This window comes from Gossypium raimondii, chromosome 11 (assembly GCF_025698545.1).
Source record: "Gossypium raimondii isolate GPD5lz chromosome 11, ASM2569854v1, whole genome shotgun sequence".
Lineage (NCBI taxonomy): Eukaryota > Viridiplantae > Streptophyta > Magnoliopsida > Malvales > Malvaceae > Gossypium > Gossypium raimondii.
The window spans coordinates 8,870,344-8,888,722 of record NC_068575.1 but is presented as its reverse complement, the minus strand read 5'-3'; the positions used below and the strand labels follow the sequence as shown (position 1 = coordinate 8,888,722).

At 36.4% G+C, this 18,379-nt stretch overlaps 1 protein-coding gene across 1 annotated transcript; it reads left to right on the top strand.

Annotated features, from left to right (window-relative positions):
• The first annotated feature begins 8,335 nt into the window (after positions 1-8,335).
• Positions 8,336-14,004, top strand: LOC105804796 (phytochrome A). Its single transcript, XM_012637550.2, has 5 exons — positions 8,336-8,574; positions 9,371-11,423; positions 11,549-12,365; positions 12,961-13,251; positions 13,514-14,004. The coding sequence occupies exons 2-5, from the start codon at positions 9,377-9,379 to the stop codon at positions 13,728-13,730; spliced, it is 3,372 nt and encodes a 1,123-aa protein (XP_012493004.1). The 5' UTR covers positions 8,336-8,574; positions 9,371-9,376; the 3' UTR covers positions 13,731-14,004.
• The last annotated feature ends 4,375 nt before the right edge of the window (positions 14,005-18,379 follow it).

Sequence of the window (18,379 nt, the reverse complement as noted above, 5' to 3'; positions counted from 1 at the left end):
GTCAAGGTTGCGTAGAAAGCTGTTATACGGTGTGATAGCTCGGGAGCTGTGGCAGATTTAGCAAATCCGGTTATGCATTCTAAGTTTAAGCATGTGGAACATGATTCGTTTTTTGTTCGAGAGAAAGTGGAAGTTGGCAAATTAACTATTGGTCATGTCCCAACATAGGATCATATAGCAAATGTGCTCACCAAGCCTCTGTCAGCTAGTTTTTCATTAAGTTCTGGACCAAACTTCGAGTTGTTAATAGATATGAAAAGTTGCAGAAGAGCAACCAATTGGGCGAATATTAAGGTATAGAGATGGTTAAGCTGCTGAAGTTGTATAGTTGCTTCAGCCCGTTTGAAGTTAGTTGTTAGGTAGTTATTTTAAGTCAATTTGTTAGCTTTGTAACCGTGTTCATTTCAGTTAGTAAATCAGCTAAGGTTCAGTTAGGATTGATTGTTAGTACTGAATTATTTAGCTAATTAATTAACCAATCTTGTATAAATAAGATGGATCGATCCTTTTGGATTATTAGAACTTAAAATAATAAAACAAGTAGACTATTTTCTCTCCTCTCCTCTCTTCTTCTTTACTATTTTGATCGATCTCAAACACAAAGCAAGGGATACATAAAGGTTGATGTTTATACACACCTTGTGACAATAACCTCTCTAGTGTTAGAAAGCTTGGAGTCCCAATGTGAAAGAATTGGATAAAAGAGAAAGAAATATCTACCCAACAGAGAACGAAATATAAAATGGAAAAAATTCTTTTGTTTGTTTATTCAAAAATCTTACCCTCTGAATACAAATGTTTAGTATTTATAGACATGAGTAACCGCTCCATATTGAGCAACAACCTTCACCGGATACATAACTAACTGACAACCTTCAATACTCTAATATTCATCCATCTTCCCCACAGGCAAGACCCGTAGAAAACTTCGAAAACGAGCAAAAATCGATAGCGAAAGTGGCTTAGTGAGAACATCAGCAACTTGATCACACGCCGGAACCTCTCCAACGGCAACAGTACCATCAGCAACCTTTTCACGAACGAAAAACAAATCTAATTCAACATGCTTAAACTTTGAATGAAGAACAGGATTAGCAGCAACTGCAACTGCACCAGAACTATCACACCAAATATTTGGAATACTAGACGACTAAACATGTAATTCTTGAAGTAACGACAAAAGCCATGTAACCTCACTAGTGACCGCAGCAAGGCTCCTGTATTCTGCCTCAGCAGTAGACCGAGCAACAGCCTGTTGTTTCTTTGTACACCATGACATAGGATTACACCCGAAATAGACACAGTACCCAGTAGTAGACCTCCGGTCATCAAAATTTAACCCCCAGTTTGCATCAGCATACCCAACTAAGGACAAATTAGTGGACAGACGAAACACAATCCCAAATTCAATCGTTCCACCTAGATACCTCAAAATACGCTTTAGAGCCGTCATATGAACAGAAGTGGGACAATGCATAAACTGACATATTCGATTTACAGCATATGCAACATCAGGTCGCGTAAGAGTGACATACTGTAGTGCCCCAGCAAGGCTCCTGTATTCAGTTGGATCCTCTAAATGCTCACCACCATCTTTAGTTAAGAAAGAGGAACTGACCATCGGTGTATTAACACTCTTCGCATTTTCCATCGAACACCGAATAAGAATATCACGTATATACTTCTTTTGACATAGATAAAGACAACCTGATGAAGAACGAGTAACTTCTATCCCAAGAAAATAAGGAAGATCGCCCATGTCTTTAAGCGAGAACTCACTATTCAGCAATTGAACAAACCACTCTATAACAGAGGGCACATCACCTGTAACAATAATATTACCAACATACACAAAAACATACAACGTTGAACCTGATACAACCCGAACAAACAAGGAAGCATCACACTTCGATACCACAAAGCCCACAGATACTAGAAATCCTTTTAGCTTCTCAAACCAGGCACGAGGAGCCTGACGAAGACCATACAACGCTTTCTTCAGACGACATACCAGAGGTCTACCATCAGAACCATACTGTACATAGCCAGGAGGTTGATGCATGAAGACTTCAGTATCAAGGTCTCCATTTAGAAACGCATTATTCACATCCACCTGTCGAAGGGACCACCTCCTAGACACAGTAATAGACAAAATAATTCTGATAGTAGTCGGTTTTACCACCGGGCTAAACGTTTCCTTAAAATCACAACCTGGAACCTGAGAACAGCCTTTTGCGACTAATCGAGCCTTATGGCGAGCAATAGTACCATCAGAATTCCTCTTAATTCTGAACAACCATTTGCATCCTATAACCTTACGATTAGACGGAGCTGAAACTAGCTCCCATGTGGAATTGCGCATAAGAGCATCATACTCATCTTGCGCAGCAGCACGCCATTCAGCAGTAGCCAGAGCTTATTCAATTGTAGAAGGTTCGTTAGCCTCAACATGTAAAACCTTAGGCTTGTAAACTCCTGCTTTAGCTCGAGTGACCATTGGGTGAGTATTACCCACAGGTGGTCTACTAACTTGACTGTCAGACGAAGACGAAACACCTTCAGACATTCTTAAGATAGAATAAGGATGATCATTAAAATCACCTGGTGAAACCGACTCATGTACAATTGGAAGAGCATCCGACCCAGACCCAACATCATCCGAAGAAGCATGAGATTGCACCAAATCTGTATCTGAAGTAGAAACATTAGGCTGAGACTGGAACCCTTGAAGAGATGGTGACACCACACAAGGCACATGAGATGACGAAGAAGACAAAGCAGGCCACACAATGGGAACAACATTCGTACTAGTCTGACTGGTCGTCGTCATAGACTTATCAGGGCTAGACTCAGCAAACAAAAACCTCTGCTCATCAAACACGACATGTCTCGAAATAATAACCTTACCATCCGGTAAAAGACTCTGATACCCCTTGTGACGAGGACTGTAACCCAACAATGTAGACGGCTGAGACCGAAAATCTAACTTATGACCGACAAACGGACGTAAATAAGGATAGCAGCAGCAGCCAAACACTCGAAGATGATCATAGGTTGGATCATTACCATAAAGTGCCTTAAACGAAGAATCGCCCTGAAGCACAACAGTAGGAAGTCGATTTATCAAATAAACCGCGCAACAAAACACATACCCCCAGTACTCCATAGGCAAACTCGCATGAGCCAATAACGTAATACCCACTTCAACAATGTGACGATGTTTACGCTCAGCCACTCCATTTTGTTCAGAAGTGTACGGACACGTCAACCGATGAATAATTCCCTGAGATTCTAAAACAGATGTAAAACCACGGTATTCTCCTCCCTAATCACTTTGAAATTGCTTAATAGACTTGCCAAACTGTGTCTCAATTAACTTTTGACACTAAGTGAAACATTCTATTGCTTGAGCTTTTTGGCGTAGAAGATAAACCCAGGTAAACCTAGTGCACATGTCAATAAACAAAACATAATACCTCTTTTCATCACATGCAACAGATGCGGGACCCCAAAGATCAGAGACAACTAACTCAAAAGGTTCATAACTAGTAGTAGAAGGTGAAAAAGGCAACTTATGTTACCGCCCTTTTTGACATGCAGTACATACACCATCAAAGCCATTTTTACTTGAAACAATATTACATTTATTTAGAATAGTCTTGACCACAGAAGTAGACAGGTGGCCTAAACGATTATGCCATAAAGCAAACACAGAATAATCTTCAATGGAACGGGGAACTTGCGAATGAGCAACAAACGAATCAACTTTGGACGAATGAGAAACCACCGGCACAGAAAACTGATATAATCCATCACGAATGCGGCCCATCAGCAATGTCTCTCGAGTCACAGCATCCTTAAGAACACAATGGGTAGGGTGAAAATCAAAAAACACACCATTATCACGAGTAAACTGTGAGACAGATAAGAGGTTTTTCCGTATACTCGGTACACATAAAACATTTGACAACCGTAACGACTTAGACTGAGTTGGCAAAATAGCAGTACCAATTGAGGAAATTACCGCAGGAGTACCATCACCCATTAAAAGAGATGACGTACCTGAATATGGCTTGACATCTCGTAAAGCGGACACATCACGACACACATGATGACTAGCCCTAGAGTTAGGGTACCAAGACGTGGTTCCATCGCCTACTTGAACGAACGAACCATCACCACCAGTACTAGACCCAAGTTGAGCAGTATGAACATGTGAACCAGATTCTGACGACTCAGAATAATCAGATGCACATAGGTCCCCTAGCTGGGGAAGCTCAATACACGGTTCGGACCCAGTATAAACCCGAGCATGCGGTTTGGTAAGTTGAAAACTCGAATCCCCAAAATCGAGTCCATCACAAATTGGTTCAGGCGAGCCAGGATCAGTTTGATCCACTTGAACGAAATTAGATGATGGTACAATATTCGGCCCAGCATTAAGGTGAACATTTTTAACATTGGACCCACGTGATGGATGTTGAATATGCGACCCATGTGATTGATGTTGAATATGCGGCCCATGTGATACACAATGTCCATTTGCATCATTAAACCCATGTGACGTGTTACCATTATAGCCTTGCCCATCATCAAGATCAAATTTGCACACATTAGACTTGTAAGCATCTGAACAAATTCGGCCAGAACCATGCTAAGCATGAGACACATGTGGCCTACGTGCCAATGGCCTATTTTGCATGCCAGCACACATATTTTGACCACCATATCGCTGTTGACTCGCATAACTCCCTTGACTCCCTTGACCATAAACAATTCTTTGACTCTTCTGATGAGGAGCCACAAAATGATCTTCACCATGGTGCACAAACCCCCCGGAATCAGGACCTTCAACACTGGATGACTCATTCGAATCTCGGTGATAACGATAATAGTATTTTTACGCCACATGCCCAAAACGACTGCAGATTTGGTATGGCACACGAGATTTGAAGACTCTGCCACGACCACGAACAGGCGCACGACCACCACGACCGGCCCCTTCTACTGACGGCTCGTTTTCAACAAGATTTGCATTCAAATTAACTTTCTGTAACACCTGAACTTGACGATTCTCACAATCAACCAACGCATCAACCACACGTTTTAACGGCAGTACACCAGTCGACAACCGAATAGACGAGATGACCGCCTCATATTCCAAAGGCAATCCCGCAAGCACCACTTCAACCTTCTCTTCATCAGAGATACGCGTACCAGACGCATCTAACATAGCACAGAGATCTTTAATCCTAGCAACATAAGCTTTAATAGAAAAGTTACCTTTCTTCAAAGAATGGAGCTCATGTCGAAGTCTCGATTGCTTGGCGCCAGTATCAGCCGTAAACAAATTAATGGCCATACTCCATATGTCACACGCCGTGCAAGCATCATCAAAGGAAGATTATTAAGAAGAGCTTACCGTCGACAAAAGCCAGGACTTCAGAAGTCGATCTTGCTGCATGAATACCTGAGCCGCCGGATTTGGAGCACGCGAGCTATCGGGTAGAAGATTGAAACGTGATGGTGGAACAATGGTGCCATCTAAGAATCCTGTAAGTCCATAGCCATCAACTATCAGTTTAACCTGTTTGCGCCATTGAATATAAGTACCTTCATCAAGTTTGACGACTTCATGCTGAGGAAAGACATTTGTGACACGGTCGGCAGCAAACACACCGGAGCTAGGTTCACCAGATTCGGAATCAGTGGAAGCCATACTAAGCAAACTCTAGAATCAACTGGCGAATGATACCATGAAAGAATTGGATAAAAGAGAAAGAAATATCTATCCAACAGAGAACGAAATATAAAATGGAAAAACTTCTTTTGTTTGTTTATTCAAAAATCTTACCCTCTGAATACAAATGTTTAGTATTTATAGACATGAGTAACCGCTCTATATTGAGCAACAACCTTCACCGGATACATAACTAACTAACAACCTTCAATACTCTAATACAATGATTTTGCTAATTGCTTACACGTCTTTGATTTGGCTTTCAATTTGGGAGCTTTTCCTTCGAGATCCGCCTCACGCTCGAGCTCCTTTTCCCTTGCCTCAAGGTTCTTCTCCAGATAATACTGTTCATTTGAAATTAGTACTCATAGTTAATAAAGAGGGATTATAAAGATGGGAAGAGTTAACTAAACAAAAGCATACATTGTAGTGGCTTGCATAGTCCTTATCACATCTCGAAAATGGAATTAGTAGAATCGGAGTTTGCGAACCGAGTCAGCGGTTACGGTTAGATTTTTTAATTTATCCTTGCGTTTTAGTCTAATGGTAAGGAGTTAGTGAATTTAATTAATTTTTTAGTTAATTATTCAATTTAATGTTTGATGTTTGTAATGATTGATTCGAATTAAGTTGTAATAGAGAGTAACTAAAATAGTTTTAGAGTATTTTGAATTTAAGGTTTTAATATATAAAATATAAAGTCTAGACACTAATGGATGTTGAGATCAAACTATTAAAAGATAAATTCATATCACTCCAATATAACATTTTAATGAAACCTTTGAAATGATGATAATCAAATTTCATTAGAAATCTCTACAAAAATAAGCTTGACTTTGATATAAATAGGTGTCACAAATGTTAAAATCGTTTAATATTAAAAGAAAAAACACATTTTGAAGAAAACAACAATATACAAATTAAAAAGTCTAACATCTTTTACATAAAAATGCTAATAATGTGACTTAATTGATGAATACTCATCACCTAAAAAATACACATTTATGTGTGTTAAGGTTTATGTGGATTAGTAAATATAAGTCTTGAATATAATTATGTTGTTTAATAAAAGTAAATATTAATTTTTAAAAGATTATTTAGTTTTTATTTTAATTTTATTCATATAATATTTTATATTATTTTGGATAATTTTAGATGAAAGATAAAAGGGTAATTATTATCTCCACTACCAGTTGAGTAAAAAGACTCTATGAGCATTTCTAAAATGATGTCAAGTGTCTTTTTATTAGTTAATTGTTATTTTATTACACCTTAAAAATAAATGGCTTCAACCTAAACCTACTTGTGGAGTTTTTTACTCCACTGTATAGAATAATAATCTAAATATAAATATATTAATTTGAATATTTTATTTTATTAAAAAGGATAATATTCAATTTTTAACAAAATAAAATCAACTTTATATTTTAGTATAAGCTGTTACCTATCTACTTATCTTATTCAACACTTTTTATTGAAAATTTTAAATTAAATAAAATAATTAATTAATTATCATATACATTTAAAATATTAAATATTGAAAACTTCCATTTCATTGATTTATTAAACACACCCTTAATTTTTTATTTGGGCAATTAAGAAAAAAGAATGTCTAAAATTAGAGGTAAAAAATCAAATGTTGTAAAGATTGAAGATGAACCCAATTGTTCTTTGGAAAGTAGGTACAAGTTGATGATATACACGGATGATCATGAGGCTGGAGCTTTCTTCGGAGGAAAGAAAGGGTAAAGGGAGCCCACATAGAGGCCCCCATAAATGATGGTTTGAAGATGACAACCGCAAAGTGTATCTGTCATACACATCTGTACTCTATATATGCTTTTAGAAATGGATAAAGAGATAGGGTTGGGAAGGAAAAGGTGGAACTTAGCATAGATCCTACTGATTTAGCTAACCAAGTCTACCATTTGTATTTGTTCTTTGGATTCTGCTATGGCCCAAAATCTGTCTATTTACATGTGACTGCTGACTCTCACCATAACACATGTTTTTGTTGGTATTTGTCTTGAGTTTGCTCAAAGCAAACAGAAATGGGTTTTACCCAAAACCAAAACGTGCAATTGGGCATGGGCTGCCTCTGCGTTTCCCACTGTTTGCTGCTCAGCTGTTCCTGTTGGTTTTATAATTTATGTATCTCACGATTTTGTTTCATTGAATATGATATTGAGGTGTTACAATCAGTTAAGGTTTGTGATACACTGATATTCTAATTCAGCATCATGTAATTAATTAACATGAGTTTATTGAAGTTTTTAATTGGGATCCAAATCCAATATAAAAGTAGAATTTCTTTTATGGAACAAAAACACAAAGCCCATAATGCATGAGAATTTTTTTACTTCAACAAACAAAATTTAGAAACAAAAATAGAAAGCCAATGATAACTAAACTGCCACTGTTATCCTTGTTTGGGAAACCCATTCTTTTTTTTTTTCTTTCTTTTTTTTTTTAATTATAGGCAATTCTTCATGTCGGATTGGTCCCATGCCACCATGAACTACTTTTTTGTTATTATTATAGTATTATTTTATGTTATCATGGTGGTCCCCTGAGAGATTGGTATTGGTAAAGTGCTGCTAGTCTTTCAAGACGGTTGTCGAGTTTTTTTTTTTTAATCTTTTTTATTATAATTTATTTCTTTTGGGTTTTGTTGGGTTTCTTCTATAATTTGATTGGAGATGGATTCTGGGTTTGCTGGCCGAGCTTGGGATTCATGTTTCCAAGTTCTACTTCGAACTGCCTCTGCAACTCATCATCACAGTCACAGATAACAGCTGCCCTTTTCCATTTCCTCTATTCTTTATCAACCCAAGGTTAGTCCCCTTTAGCTAAAATCAAATGCTACTTTTTTTTAGCTTTCAGCTCAATAACTATGGGGATTATTTTTTTGTAATAGCTAGTTTGTTCTTTTTGCTGTTTTCTCTACCATGTCCTATGAGTTTGGAAAGGATGGGTTTGTTTTAACTGAGCCAATTTGGGTTGTTGGGTGGGGAAGGTGATCATGATTAAGGTTCATGAATCTTGTATGATTGAGTTTTGAGCTATGGATCATGGAACTGCAAGTTTGGAACTTGAGTAATTGGTCTTCCCATAAGCTGTAGTTAATTGATGGAAAAGTCATACTTTTTATGATTAGAAAGCCAAATCCTTCATTGCGTGCTTTTGTGTCTCTCTGAAATTTAATCCTCCTACCTTTTTCTCACAAAAATGGAAAAAGGAATCATTGACCCTCCAAATTTCTTCTCCAATGCTATGGGAAAATCAGGAATATTTAGGTTTAGACTTCAATATTCTTGGCTTTTATGGCTCAGTTTGCTTGATGCTGCTTTTGCAAAATACAAAAAGTAAAAATGAATAGAAAATAAAGAGAAACAAGCAAAAGCATCAACCAAATACAGAGTGAGTTTTCTTATCTCAAACTGGTTATAGAAGAAGTTAGAATTTTGCTCTGCTACAATTTCTATATGATAAAATTGTTATTGTAATGTTCATGATCGCAATCACTAATAGTTGCAACTTTGTCAATACTTGTTTCGATTTCCAATGTATAGAATTCTTTCCTGGTGATTGTTATTCATAGAGATGTCCGTTTTTGCTTTTTATTATCAGGAGAAAATGTCTTCATCAAGGCAAAGCCACTCGTCTAACAACTCTGGTAGATCAAGGCACAGTACACGAGTTATTGCTCAAACCACTTTAGATGCCAAACTCCATGCAGAATTTGAGGAGTCCAGTAGCTCCTTTGACTTTTCAAGTTCAGTGCGTGTAAGTGGAGATCAGCAACCTAGGTCAAACAAGGTTACCACAGCATATCTCCATAACATACAGAAAGGCAAGTTTATCCAACCCTTTGGGTGCTTGCTAGCCTTAGATGAGAAAACTTACAAGGTCGTAGCATACAGCGAGAATGCCCCTGATATGTTGACCATGGTTAGTCATGCAGTCCCGAGTGTTGGGGACTACCCAGTTCTTGGCATTGGAACTGACATAAAAACTATTTTTACTGCCCCCAGTTCCTCTGCATTGCTAAAGGCCCTAGGAATTGGGGAGGTTTCTCTTTTGAATCCAATCTTGGTGCATTGCAAGACTTCTGGGAAGCCCTTTTATGCAATAATCCATCGGGTAACAGGGAGCTTGATCATTGATTTTGAACCTGTGAAGCCCTATGAAGTTCCCATGACTGCTGCTGGAGCCTTGCAGTCGTACAAGCTGGCAGCAAAGGCAATTACTCGCTTGCAGTCTCTACCAAGTGGGAGCATGGAAAGGCTCTGTGATACAATGGTGCAGGAGGTTTTTGAGCTCACTGGTTATGACAGGGTGATGGCCTATAAGTTCCATGATGATGACCATGGGGAAGTGGTTTCTGAGATAACAAAGCCAGGCCTAGAGCCTTATTTAGGTTTGCACTATCCAGCAACTGATATCCCTCAAGCTGCTCGATTTTTGTTTATGAAGAATAAAGTCCGTATGATTGTTGATTGTCGAGCAAAACATGTAAAAGTATATCAAGATGATAAGCTTCCTTTTGACCTAACATTTTGTGGTTCAACCCTAAGGGCTCCACACTGCTGCCATTTACAGTATATGGAGAACATGAATTCCATCGCTTCTCTGGTTATGGCTGTTATTGTCAATGATGGAGATGAGGAAGATGATAATACTGATTCTCCTCAGCCACAACAAAAGAGAAAGAGATTGTGGGGTTTGGTAGTATGCCATAACACCACTCCCAGGTTTGTTCCATTCCCACTCCGGTATGCTTGTGAGTTTCTTGCTCAAGTATTTGCCATCCATGTCAATAAGGAGTTAGAGTTGGAAAGCCAAATGATTGAGAAGAACATCCTTCGTACCCAGACCCTTTTATGTGATATGCTTATGCGTGATGCACCCGTCGGTATTGTATCACAGAGCCCAAATATAATGGATTTGGTGAAATGTGATGGGGCTGCCTTATTATACAAGGACAAAATATGGAAACTAGGAGTAACTCCAAGCGATTTCCAACTACATGAGATAGCGGCGTGGCTTTCTGAGTATCATATGGATTCCACCGGTCTGAGTACTGATAGCTTGCATGATGCTGGGTTCCCGGGGGCTTTGGGACTTGGTGATGTAGTTTGTGGGATGGCAGCTGTAAGGATAACCCCCAAGGACATGCTTTTCTGGTTCCGGTCACATACTGCTGCTGAAATTAGATGGGGTGGTGCAAAGCAGGAACTTGGCGAGAAAGATGATGATAGGAAAATGCACCCAAGGTCATCATTCAAGGCTTTCCTTGAAGTTGTCAAGACAAGGAGTTTGCCATGGAAGGACTATGAAATGGATGCAATCCATTCTTTGCAGCTTATTCTACGGAATGCTTTCAAAGATGTTGTGACCGCAGATACAAACACCAATGTCATATACTCGAAGCTCACTGACCTCAAAATAGAGGGGATGCAAGAGCTGGAGGCAGTGACAAGTGAGATGGTTCGTTTGATTGAAACAGCTACTGTGCCAATTTTGGCGGTGGATGTTGATGGCCTGATTAATGGGTGGAATATGAAAATTGCTGAGTTGACTGGTCTTCCAGTCGATAAGGCAATTGGAAGGCATTTACTCACACTTCTTGAAGATTCTTCAGTTGAAACAGTCAAGAAAATGTTGTCCTTGGCATTGCAGGGTATGTGATTTTCCCTTTCTTGGTATCTTTTCTTCCTGTTTCTTTTCTCTTTCCCCTTTTCCTTTTACCGTTTAGTTTTCTTTTAAGTCATCAACAATTTTGTCACATAAATTCTTCCTGATCAGGCAAGGAAGAAAAGAACATCCACTTTGAGATCAAAACTCATGGGTTGAGGTCTGAGGTTGGCCCCGTCAGTTTAGTTGTCAATGCTTGTGCGAACCGGGATCTCCATGAAAATGTTGTGGGGGTTTGTTTTGTGGCTCAAGATATAACTGGTCAGAAAATTGTCATGGACAAATTTACCCGGATCGAAGGTGATTACAAAGCAATTGTACAAAATCCAAACCCGCTGATTCCACCAATATTTGGAACCGATGAATTTGGCTGGTGCTCTGAGTGGAATCCAGCAATGACAAAGATAACTGGGTGGAACCGAGATGAAGTGGTAGATAAAATGTTGTTGGGGGAGGTTTTTGGGACCCAGAACGCATGCTGTCGTCTCAAGAATCAAGAATCTTATGTCAATCTTGGTGTTGTACTTAATAATGCTGTGGCTGGTAATGAGCCTGAAAAGGTTCCTTTTGGTTTCTTTGGTCGTAGTGGAAAGTATGTGGAATGCTTGTTATGTGTGAATAAGAAATTGGACAGAGAGGGTGCTGTCACTGGTGTCTTTTGTTTCTTGCAGCTTGCAAGCCATGAGCTGCAACAAGCACTTCATGTCCAGCGATTAACAGAGCAAACTGCCATGAAGAGATTGAAAGCATTAGCTTATTTGAAAAGGCAGATCCATAATCCTCTCTCTGGTATTATTTTTTCTACTCAAATGATGGAAGGCACAGAGTTGGGACCTGAACAAAAACGCCTTCTGCAGACTAGTACCCTGTGCCAACACCAGCTCAGGAAGATACTTGATGATTCAGACCTGCACACCATCATTGATGGGTATGAAAACGTCCTGCAAAAAGATGAACTTACTTTTCATTTTGTTTTTTGATCAGCGATAAACTGTTGCAGCATACACTTTCGAAACATAGATGCCATGCCAGACATAAGATCCTGCATAAAAAAAGATTCATAAGAAACTATCAACATAAACCATGATTTTATTGGCCTGGATTTTGTTACTTCTGGATTTTCTACGGCTTCGTCTTCTTTGAGGGTTCTATGCCCATGCTTATAGTTATCTCATACTTACCGGGTGTCCAACCAGTAGGAGTTTCATAACCCGAACTTCATTCACCAGCCAGACAGACAGCTTTTCTTATATCCTAGATTTGGTCCTTGTTAATCAGAATTTGCCTATATCCTTTCCCTTGTGCCCCCGAAGAACCAATGATTCCTTCTAGCATAATGACATCACTTTCCTTTAACCCCTGAGCTATGGTTTCCCTTACCTTGCACCCAGCCAGAGTTGGAATTTAACTATGACGGAATATGGCTGCATACCTCAGTACCTCCCAGCACTTTTGGTTTGTGATATATTTTATTTCAGTGCTTAACTTCTTTTCTCTTTTTCGTTTCTCTAAATTCTTAACAGCTATGTGGATCTTGAAATGATTGAATTCACCCTGCATGAGGTATTGACTGCTTCTATTAGTCAAGTGATGGTGATGAGTAATGGAAAACGTATCCAAATAGTCAATGATACAGCAGAAGATGTCCTGAGCGAGACCTTATATGGAGATAGTGTTAGACTTCAACAGGTCTTAGCTGATTTCTTGTTGATATCAGTTAATTTTACACCAAATGGAGGCCAACTAGTTGTTGTAGCTAACTTGACCAAAGATCAATTAGGACAGTCTGTTCACCTTGCACATTTGGAGCTCAGGTACTGCTTTGTTTCTTTCATTTGCATTCATGGTTTCATACTAATAGTTGATTTATGTCCTAAATATACCTCAAAGACGAGAATGTTCCCTGCACACCAATTTAAGCATCTTGTTTCCTTTTTTATTTAGATTGATTCATCGGTAGTATGTATATATGGAACTGGTATAGTATGCACTCTGTAGTTTTATGCACAAATGAGCTCTACCTGTATATGAATTCACTGAAAGTAAAAGGCATTTTGTATGTATATTTTGGTGCAGGATAACACATGCAGGTGGCGGAGTACCTGAAGCAATGCTGAACCAAATGTTTGGAAATGAGGAAGACGCATCAGAGGAGGGTATCAGTTTGCTCATCAGCCGGAAGTTGGTAAAACTCATGAATGGAGATATCCAGTACTTGAGGGAAGCAGGCAGGTCAACTTTCATCGTGACAGTTGAACTTGCTGCAGCAAATGGTCCAGATTCCAGAACCTAACTGAATGGTGCTGTACAGTTAAGGAGAAGTTTGGGTGTTTGACAATGTAATTTGCAAAAGCCTGTGGGTTTTATTTGTTGAATGAGTTGCACTTTCATAAGATGTCTGTTCTTCCAAGGCTGCAGTAAAAGGTGCTCCAATAAGTTTTGTGAACTTATTGTTGAGTGTTGCCAGGCCAACTGGTACTTGGGAAATTGTAACATGTAATTGTTTCAGTGATAATATCTGGTATGCTATTCCCCTTTCTGAAGTAAAATACCAAGAACCTTGAACAGCTTCTTCACGGCACAGCATTTTCATTTCAATTTATAATTGAACATAAAAAATTCAATCAGATAATAACAGTCCTTTCAGGAAAGAAAACTTATAGTCACAGGATTTCTCACTAACTACAAAACCTCTGCTTTTTCTTTCTTTCTTGTTGGTGCATTTAGGCAGTAAACCGAGGGCGTAAATGAATCAAGATTGATGAATTTTTGCTTATGTTCATTTAAAATCTCAAAATTTCAAAATTGTATTTATTAGATTTAGTTATCACATTGCAGATAATATAAATTGAATCAATATCACCTGCCTGTCTTAATGTACCCTTTGGTGCCTCTTTAATTAAATAACATCACTTGTTTTTCTAATAGTAATAGAAAAAATTATTTCTAACTCATTTTAGATATTATATTAATTTTAAAATTGAAAAATTAAAATAAAAATTCTGATAATAACTTAAAAATAAAATGTTAGTGTAATATTTTAATTTATTCAACATAAAAATAGAAATATTAAACTAAACAACTAATTTTTAATCGATTAAATTTTGTATTTATTTTGTATATACAAATTACATAATAAATATAACAAGTATTGTATCATATAATCTCAATGAGTCATAGTGGGGGTGCGGCCTTAGTGAATAGGTAGGATTTTTTTTTTACAGAAACAAACAATGAATTAATCTTCATAAATTCGATTTCATCATAAATGCGAAATATTTATCTTAGAAAAATGACAAATAAAAAAGAAAAGTGCGAGAGAGATAAAAAGATGCAGGGTCGTTTGTCTGTTTGGCTAGTCAAACACAGGCTAGTTCATAGATCTTTAGGCTTCGATTACCAAGGAATAGAGACTTTACAAATAAAGCCAACTGGCTCGAAGTATTATCATGTCATCACATAAAAGACCATTGATGAAGGCCATAGGTTTTGTTTAAGGACTTTCTCACTCAATATTTTAAAAACTATGCAAGATTTTTATTCCGGTTTCAACCATGAATGATTAAATATGCAATAACAAATAACATTTTTTCCTAAACTATACGGCATGCTTATTATATATACATGAACAAGCTCATCAATTCTATTTTATAATCTCATATATCATGCTATAAAATTGCAAAAATTAAATTGGTTCTAACCAGCCAAAGGTTTTCATGGTTCCATGGGAAAATAATAAAAATTACAATATTTTTTTTCAAAACATTCTTTGGATCTTCAAGGTAAAAGTCAAGTATAATGTGAGTTCCATCAAAATATCCCAAAACCCAAAATTAACTTGTTCGCCAATGTTAATCCCAAAACTCGAAAATTGAAATAATTAACCGAAAGTTGTTCCCATTTTCGACCAGGCCTCCACCGTCGGACCATTGTCACCAGCCACCACCATCTACCACCGTCGTTGCTGCCCACTGTCGATTTTCTCAACCGCACCACAGTCCACCATTGACCACTATCAATCAGCTCACCATCGATTGGCCACCGCAATCTATTCCTGTCAGGTTTGCACTGTCTTGGTTGGTTTTGATTGCATCATTGGTCGCCTCACTTCTTTGGGTTCTGTCAAAACTTTTTATGGTACAAAGATTACTTAATCCGTTTCCCGCTCACATGAATTTTTATAATTTTATAAAAATAAAAATTTAAAATTTCTACTTGGAAATGATAGTTCACAATCTAATTACAAACCCAATAAATTAGAAAACATAAATTACACATGATCTAATTTTTAGGAACCACGAACACTTGACAAAATTACTTCATAACAATAATAAAATAATCCATACATTCACCCACATACATAATAATCCAAAACATGCATACAATTTTAAAATGCCACTTCTTATCTTATTTAATCAAACAATGAGAGCAAGAGAGAAATTCGGTATCAATTTATCCTATAAACATGGCACAACTTGAGTTTTATACTAATGGTTGAAAAATTTTATTTACAAAACAATACTTTTAGACACAACGGATGTTTAAATTTTTTTTTTTTAAATCGAGCCTTTTGATATTTTTAGTAATTAATTTTTAACTGAAATTATATTTATGCTTTGTTCAAAGGCGGTCTAGGTCGTTTCTCAGCTTTCAACTGGTCAATCTTTTCTATTATCCTCAAAGCCCAAATTGCTTTGAGTGTTGGTTCAAATAAATCAAACCAAGAGCACAGAATGAAAATTTTTCTATAACTTTTAGTGGAAAAGTTAATTTAGTTTATAAATTGGAAACTATAAGTATTTTCCCGAAAAATAGAATTTATTCTTTAAAATAAATTGTCATTATTTTTCGACAAAATATTAGTGTTCCCAAAGTTCTATAAATAGGTTAACTCATAGTTATTATGTATAGAAAAATAGTACAAGAGTTCTGTTCGAATAAAGTCTAATTAAAAATAATATTTTAATAGAAAATACAAATTCTACTCTAAATAGAATCCAAGGGGGGCAATGACATCCCTAGGGTATCTAGGGTTTGCCGCCCTTCACAATTAAAACTAGGCCTATTTGGGTCTTTCATATAGTTTATCAAACCCAATGACTATTTTCTATTTCCCAAAATATTAATTAATTAATTTAACTAATTTAATTTCTCAATTAATTTATTTTCTCAACCCAATTCTAATTTCGTTAAAATCATAACAACTTTACCATGTTAGAATGAAATAATCCATGATGAAATTAATTTAATTGTCTTATCCAACAATTTTATGATGACTAATTATTCTCACTTCGAACTTCAACTATTTAATTACAATTAGTTAAATAATAATTCGAAAAAATTAAATAAAATTTTAAGTCATCTTTTGTACTTAGCAAGAGAACATATTACAGATAGTGACACATGCGATCCTTTTCTCTTACTTATCATTTTCATTCATTCCACATATTATCGATTCTATATGAAATTCATTTTGGGTTATCTCGAGCTAGTAGATGAACCAATTGGACATAAATAATCAAGGTTTCGACTCTTTTCCTATTAATTACAACTTATTTAAACATGGAGTCATTCCACTATAGTATCATGACTACACTCTCCCTTATTATATATCAATTACGAAAATTACTTTATCAAGTGCTTGCTTAATGACCTTATCATAAGTGTGTTATCCTAATAGGATATCATTAATCTCTTTGAGATAAAATTTGTTCTCTCAATACGATCCTATTTATCTCATAGTTTCCATTACATCTTCCAAAATGACAATTACTAACACATAGTAATTAAATCTTTTCTTATGACAAATGACCTGTGGTCACATTCCTTTTCATCAATCATGTAATGCCAATGAGAATATATCATTTACATTCTTACTAGAAACTTACAATTTTATAAATAAGAAATTCAGGATGTGACAACTAGTTTTTTTATTATCAAATAAGTATTATTTATGATCTATTAATTTAACCATGACTTTCCTATCTCTCTCTATAAATAAATGAAACTGTAAGGCTAAAAACATAATAATAACTTATACACAATTTTGAGATATTCTTTATTCTGTCCGAAAATAGTAAACATTTATTTTCTAAGTATAAATTTCATTTTCTAGGTATAACAATTCTATTGGTTTTTATAGAGAAAGATATTTACTTTCCTACTGAAGGTAATAAAATTATTTCTGGATTTGTGTTTGATTCATGATTTTTCGAACCCACATTCGAAACGATTCGTGGTACGAGAATAGCTAAGAAGGTTGTTCAGTTGAAAGTTAGGAATGTCAAAGATCTGTCTCACACAACGCACAAGTACTTTTCAGGAAAAATTTATTGCTATAAATATAAAAAATCGGCTCGATTTTTAAAATTTTAATTTTCCGCTATAACAAAAAAATTGTTTTTAAATTGGACTTTTTCCAACAGTATTCGACTTGAAGTTGATCTAACTGGCACTTCCTTTTGTTGGATTTTCCAATTAAATACATTAGGATAAACTACAGAATTAGTCACCCAATTATTAGTGTGTTTCTATTTTGGTCACCAACCATGAAAATTTTTAATTTAGCCACTAAATTTTTAGATAATTTTTATTTTGGTCACTCATGTTTTAGATCATTTCTATTTGGGTCACTCTCCATTAAATGATTGACAAAAGTGATGATGTGACATTTTTCTAACTGATTTTATAACACGTTTAGTCAGGGGCGAAACCAGGGAGCTGGCAAAGGCCCCGGGCCCCCTAAAGTGAAAAATTTTTCATTTAGGCCCTTTGAAATTTTTAAAATTTTAAATTAATAAAGGTAAAATTACACTTTAGCCCTCCTAAAAAGATAAAATTTTGATTTAATTCTTTAAAAATTATAAAGATAGAGGCTATTAAAATGGTGAAATTGTATTTTTACTATAGTAAAATTTACAATTTAATTTCGGCCCCCCTAAA